Consider the following 7,599-nt stretch of genomic DNA (forward strand, 5'->3'; position numbering starts at 1 on the left):
ACAACAGATTAATTACATTATATAAATGCCCTGTCTCATGACATCCTTTATGTATTTCATTTGATCAACAACTCTTTCCATGTTGGTATGAATGCATTTTCAAATGCAGGATAGTCAGACTTTCCATACATTTCTGCTGACATAGTTTAGAGAATGCATCTGTTTAAGAAAACATTATCAACAAAGCTGTAATAATAAAATGTTCTCTTTAGAGGCTTCTCTTGTCAAGCAGTTACCACAATGGTTTGAGAACTGCAAATTTCTCATAAATAACCAAAGTTCAATTACCTCAAATCTCTGCCTTTCTTGTAACACAATAACTCATATTTGCAGAACAGAACAAAAATAAACAGTGCCATATATATGGGTTATCATGTTTCGGATGAATGTTATAAAAGTAGACAAATTTCGGAGGATGGGGCTTGATGTAAAAATGTTGTAGTCTGTTGTGGAAGAGGTGTGCTAGATGAATGGTTTGCACTTATATCTGAGGTACACAGACATTTTAAGGGTAAAGTTATGGAGAGTTTTGTCCACCCCATGTAAATATAAATACGTATTTTCTCCTTCTACTTTGTATGTGTCTGTGGTATGGTGATAAAAAATAAAATAAAATAAAGAAATGCACAGGTGATACCATATTGCTTTTTGCTTTGTACATTAAAATGTCATTATTTTTCCGAAATGTATTTGATTTTTATTTGCATGTCAGAATAATGAATTTCTTTAACAAAGCTAGCTGTTAATGCAGGGGCTTTTACTTCCATATTATTTTTCTTCCTGTTATTAATAAGGTAAGCAGTTTAATGTGTTGATAATAGCTCTGAAATACTGAATGTGACTATATATACTGTTCACTAACCTCATGTACAAATGTTCATTTTTCAGAATACTGAAGACTGAGACATATTGTCTGCTTATTCAGCTATGACAACCACTAACAACAGTATAAGCCAAGACGTAGACTTTCTCCTGCTTGCCTTTCCTGCATTTCAAGATCTGCAGTACATGATATCTGTTCCTTTCTCCATCATGTTATTAGTGGCATTGTTTGGCAACATAACAGTATTTTTAATAATTTTTACAGAAAATAGTCTCCATGAACCCATGTATTACTTTATGTCCATCTTAACAGTCATTGATCTTCTTATAAGTGTTACTGTTTTGCCTGAAATGTTAGTAATGCTCTGGTTTGGTCAACAAGCTATAAAGTTGGATGTTTGTTTTACTCAAATGACTTTTATTGTATTATTTCTAGGTATGGAGTCAGGAATATTATTATTAATGGCTTTTGATCGTTATACTGCAGTGTGCAATCCTCTGAGATATTCAGGAATTATTACAAATACTTTTGTATTAAAAGGAAGCTTATTTACTGCAGTTAGAAGTTTTTGTACAGCGCTGCCTCTGCCTTTACTTGCTAGGATGCTGCCATTTTGCAGAATAAGTACTCTATATCATGTATTTTGCGAATACCCTGCTATTATAAACTTTGCATGTGCCCGTACATCCTTAAGTATCTCTTATCTTTATATTTTACTTACAGTAGCAGCTGCACCTGATGCAGCTTTGATTGGGCTGTCATACTTCATGATTGTGAAAACTGTACTGACTCTGAAATCAAAACAATCTTGGGAAAAGGCAGTTAGTACATGCAGCTCTCATTTTTTTCTTATTCTGTCATTCTATCTGTCCACATCACTCACGTTAATAGTATCTATTTTTGAAAACAATATTCCAGCTTACATTCGTATCATATTCTCAGTTCTGTATATTACTATACCACCAACATTAAATCCTTTGATATATGGTATAAAAACAAAAGAAATTAGGCTGGTCATAATAAAACAGTTAAGAAAATGTAGAATAATTTCATAAGATGGCATGATAAAAGTCATAATTTATTAAATATGTTTCTGTATAATAATGCTTGTCATTCCATTTCCTATAGTGCAATTTTAAGGTTTCTTGGAAATATTTAATCAGTAGAATATTGTTGTTAGTATATCTGCATAATAATAAAACATATGACTTTTAGACCGTCTGAACATTTATCTACTCCATATCTATTTTATTTTACATAAAAATATCCATTCACAGTACTCTGCCAAATTTAATTTTAAGGAGCACAAAAATGGAATATATCCATGGCAGAAGTACTTACTGTTCTTTATGGTCTCAGTACTGAGATTTAATTAAAGGATAAAGTGACAATTAGTTTTATGAATAGATGAATGGAAACAAAGAGAGAGAGAGAGAAAGACTAATGCTGTCAGTAAGATCCTTGATAATGGACAAGCTGAGAAGATAGAGTAGAGAGATTTTGAGATAATAGCTGGCTATGGAATAGGAAAGTCTTTTTTGTTATTATAAAGCTCACTGTTTTAAACCACCTTCTAAAATGTTCTGACATGAATAAGTTTGCTTACTCTGAACTGCAACAAGAGCTTTTAGCATTCTAGAAGTGCATTAAAGAACAGTAGTCTGTGTTGTATAAGTGCAAAGGAAGACATTTCTACTTCAACATAGTACTTTAAAGATCATGAGGCAAGTTCAGTAATTTGAAATAGAGCTGAGCTATTAGTAACCACTGCACATTTGTGGAAGATAATTATACAATAAATACTGATAAATATTCAAAAATGTGCACAATGATTGGACAGCCGATCAGCGTGCCCATTGTAAATCCATTCTATAGTTATGAAAACAAGTCCAGTCATGGCCAAACTAATTATATATACCTCTACAGACTTAGAAGAATGTTTTTTTTCTTTCTTATTTTTACTATGCCTCACATGGAAGGTATTTTCTGGTAACTCACCCAGAGTTACACTCAATAATAGCAATTTAACTTTCAAAGTCAATTGAGTAATATTCAAAACTGTCCATGCTTTTGACATTTCTCTCTATATTTTTTTAAAGCAACAAACCAGTCAGTGTGTTCATTGGAAACTAGCAGTCAACACATTTCTTTCACTCGAGATACATAAGTGCGGTTCAGTGATGAATTGAAATTATTAAAAAAAATAAGTTTCCCAGTTTCTCACCACTAAATTACTCCATGGAGCAGAATAATAAAAAAAAAAATACTTTGGGGCCCTGCAGCACCCCTGCAAACAACTCCATGGAATATTTGGCATCATGGTACAAAGTTTACTTCTGTCTGTTGCTGTTACAAAATTTCAGACCGAACACTTTTTTTTTTGTGTGTGATGTTCCATTACTGTAAGGTACTTTTCTGGTATATAACTGCAAAACAAAATGATTTCCTAACTTTAAATGAGGACTGTTTCTTGTTTTTTTTTTTTTTAATAAAACCAAGGTTTCAAGTTTCCATTCTATCTAAAATTACTGGAAATCAGGACAATTGGCTGCTCCAGCAGACTTGTAACAAATTAGCATGTCCTATAATTTAAAACTGATCTCATAGTTTAGATATTCGAACTGGACAGAACCTAAATGAAAAGTAACAGTGATCATCACTGGAAGGAACTGGTAGAAGAAAGTATGATAATTGCAATACAAACTGAAATGTCTGTCATTATTTCATGACCTCAGCGTTAATGGGGGAAAAAAGTATTTTATAAAAGACAGAACACTCTTGACTTACAGTATAAACAGTCAGTAGACATTAGATGCCCCAGACTACCAGAAATGGGTGGAAGAACACTAAAGTCTGTTTATACAACTACATTATTTAGAAAAGGTAAATTTATTTTTAGAAATAATGTCATTGTATAATAGCAATAATCTACTCCTGATTGTAAATAATGCAGGATTTACCCATGGATGGCTTTGTTTAATTACTCAGGCTTCATCCTTATGATACCATATCCCATAGCGAGTCATGGATTATTGCTAACTTGTTGACAAAAAATATACACATCATAATATGTATGAAAACATACGTCTTCTTTTTCTGGAAAATGATTGTCAGGTTAAGCAGATATTTATGTTATATGGAAGTGGAAATTAGCATGCTATGTAGATGCATTCACTCACAAAAAGCATCTCTCCAAATTAAATAATTTTTAATAGTTACAGGTCTTGGTCCAAATCTTGGACTGGAAATACCTGTAATGGCAAACATTTGCTACAGCCTAGTGGGAAGGTTAGCATTTTATTTCAAGATAGTTCACATTGTATTACAGTGGCAGAATAAGTTATGTCTACTGCTGAGTAACTAAGGTACAAAGAATCTAAGGGTTTTATGCAGACATTGGATATCAACCTGTATATGATATTGCAAGGTACGGTTAGAGGGACTTATTATGTTATCACAGGTTTGTAATTGTATATGATGTGACATTTTTCCCTGTTTAACATAAGACAGACAAAGCATGACAAAGCTAATAGAGAAGTATACAATATTTTCTTAAATAATTTGAAAAAAGTGAAATGTAGTGGTTAAAACAAATCTAAATATCATAGCAATGGAAAATGGGGATTAAAGCAATCTCATGCTAATGACAATGCTTATCAGTATAGTAAAAAAAACCTCTTGCTTTCAAGCTTTATCAGGGACAAGATGGAAAAATGGGTATGAGTAATGATCAGAGGAATTGCAGACATTTTGTTTAAATGGTGTATACTTTGTTTTACGTATGCCCTAGCCTCCTTCTTTACCACCTGGTAACATTACTAACTAATATCTGCATTTTCACTCTATCTGTATTTCATTTTTATATTTAGATTTCCTGGTTAAGCTCTCGTTTCTTTCCATTTGGTGTCTCGATGCATTACCTCTGTTTAATTCATAGCCTAGAATTTTTGAATGAAATATGTTCATTAAAGACAGCGATGTAACTGAATATAAGCAAATAATTCAGGATCACTGATTTCTTTGTGCTAAACATCCAATTACATCACAAATGAAATGCTTTTTTATCATGAGTGGTGGGACAGTTGAATAATATTGCTACTGATACACTTCTGGATGTTCTCACTACTTTTTTAACTCCTTTGTTACATATAGACACACAGTAGTGAAAATAGTCTCACTTTTAGATAATAATTTGCTCATTTAGTCTTTGTTCACCTGCTGCCCTTAGTGCCATGCTGAAAATCCCATACATATTCTATTACAAAGCAATGAGTGGAGGAAAGGGAAGGGAGCACAGCAGCCAATTTATTTTACACACACAAGAAGCAAAGTAACACACAGTAAGGGGCACATGCAGTACTGCTCAATAAAAATGAGCAAAAAAACAGCAGTTAATAGTAAAGCAGTCCACGAACCATGCAGTCCATAAAAAAAGTCAACCTTAAAGTAACAAAATCTGTTTTATTTAAAATTGTTAAGCGCTTTTGCATAAAAGCTTCTTCAGACCATCAAATAAATAGTGGTCAGAATTAATTTAAATACTACACATCTACCAATCAGCTTACACTAAAATACAAATGCATTAATTTAAAGTGGAGTCAACAAAATTAATAGTATAGAGCCAAATCAAGCACATATTGACACAATAAAACTAAGACTATATATATTAGCCATATGAATAGAAAGGTATAAACATATGTATATGCATAAATAAACAAATATATAAAAAACAAAATTTTAATCATAATTACCTAAACGAAAGCTTCCTGGATTTTCATGTGGGCTTAACAGAGGCTCTCTCATTTAAACCCTTGCCTCTGTCTGCCCTAAGCCTCAATACCCATTTAACCTCCTTACTCTCAGTTAGATTTCATATGTCACCTTCCCGTACAGTGGGTCTAATCAAATCTATTACCATAAACCTAAAAGTATGGTCATCTCCCTGTGCCATGATATGTTTAGATAAAGCATTGGTTTGTGATCTAATTCTAATATTATAGACATGTTCCCTGACTCTGTCTCTAAATAGCCTATCCATTGTTCCAACCTAAAATGACCTGCAGGTCACACACTTAGCAAGCTAGACTACATGTGGTGTTCTTCAGTCTTCAATGATCTCAAAATTAAAGTGTTGGCCTGTATCAAGGTGTATAAAGACCTTTGTGGTGTCAACATAGCCACAAAAGTTACAATTCCCACATGGATGGGTACCACTCATACATTCAGTATGTCTACCACTATCTCTAGGATGACATAGCCTCTTCGGGTTACTTTTGCTCTTAAACAAAACAGTAGGATTCACCCCTACCACTTTCTTGACTGCTGGGTTGGTAGTTAGAACTCGCAAACTTGTTGTTAGGGGACAAGGGACTTGCTGTTAGGGGAAACTGAAATGGCTTCAAACCCAATGACAGCATTGTGAGGTATGCCTCTCCAGGAAGATCATACTGAGAAGCCTTAAAATTTTAAAGATGCTGACGTATGGTATGCAGCATCCGGACTTGCTGGCCAGATGGTAGTTATTAAACCTGGAGGTAAATGTTAAATATATGGCCATCCTCATTGACTATTTTAAACCAGAGGAAGAGTTGTTAAGGGCTTCCATTAAAGAACAGTAGTCTGTGTTATATACTAAATATACTACTAGTTTAATAGATCGTATCCTTGAAGGGCTACTTGATGGTGTGGTGGTTTTTGAAAGGAGACTTTTGCAACAGAAAAAAGATAAAATAGATAGAGACACTCTAGACTTTCAAAAGGGGCATGTATTTACATGGCCAAGAGTTGAAATGATTCACTGACTATGGGAATGTGAGGTAATGAGTGCCTCATAGAATCATGATCTCCATGAAGCTGTTAATACTGTTACTACCCCCTCACAGGGGGGAGGAGGAAAGACTGGGACAGTATGCCATGCACAGAGTTCGTCTAATTTAGCTTTGATATTATCGGAGCACAATGATGCTTCTTTACAAAATAATATGGACAATGTGTTAACTGAGGGTAATGGGCTTACACATGCAGGATATGTATGGCCTAAAACAATGCAAATTTCACATGCTGCACCTCCTATATTACCCTCTACTTCCACTACAGCCTCCTATCCCCCAGTTCCCTTTACCTATCAGTGGGGAGAAAGAACCTATAAGGACTGGGTCCAAGAGTCGAGGGAGGCAGAAGTACAAACTCTCAACAGAAGGATAGTCGAATCAATCTTTCAAAAAGATGTGGAGTCAAGTGGGGACTCACTAGTTTGGAATCTTTCCAAATTAATTTTGAGTCAAGAAGAACTAACTGTATTAAATAAAGGATTAACATTTATTCCCTCTAGGTCTAGTGATTTAACTGAAACAATAATTGATGTGAAGTGCTTTAGCAGAAATGTCATGCTTAAACTTGAGTTTGGTAATTCGTTAGATAATAATGTGTATACTTTTAAAAGACCCCGTCTATATATGCCCAACCCCCACCCATTAGTTGAAGATTTTAATAAAATGGTGGAAGATGGTTTATATAGGTTTTATGATGATAAACGGATACACAATGTGAATAGAACCATGAAATATAACTTAGGTTATAAGGAACAATTTGCTTTGAAATGCCTACAAGCTGATGATTCTATCATGATAAGACCTGCAGATAAGGGAGGTCCAGCAGTACTTATGGATAAATGTAATTATGTTAGAAGCATGAGCATTATGTTAAGTGATGACCATTTTTATTGTCAGGTCAATTTGGATAGGATTAACTTTTACAAGAAAGAATCCTATCTATGT

General features: G+C 33.9%; 1 protein-coding gene across 1 annotated transcript; it reads left to right on the forward strand.

The window, feature by feature from the left end:
* The first annotated feature begins 927 nt into the window (after positions 1-927).
* LOC122802291 (olfactory receptor 56A5-like) lies at positions 928-1,878 on the forward strand. The gene has a single exon (XM_044071939.1). It carries the CDS (start codon positions 928-930, stop codon positions 1,876-1,878), a length of 951 nt encoding a protein of 316 aa, XP_043927874.1.
* The last annotated feature ends 5,721 nt before the right edge of the window (positions 1,879-7,599 follow it).

The sequence above is a fragment of the Protopterus annectens genome, chromosome 5.part0, assembly GCF_019279795.1.
Source record: "Protopterus annectens isolate FY-2018-M chromosome 5.part0, PAN1.0, whole genome shotgun sequence".
Taxonomy (NCBI): domain Eukaryota; kingdom Metazoa; phylum Chordata; order Ceratodontiformes; family Protopteridae; genus Protopterus; species Protopterus annectens.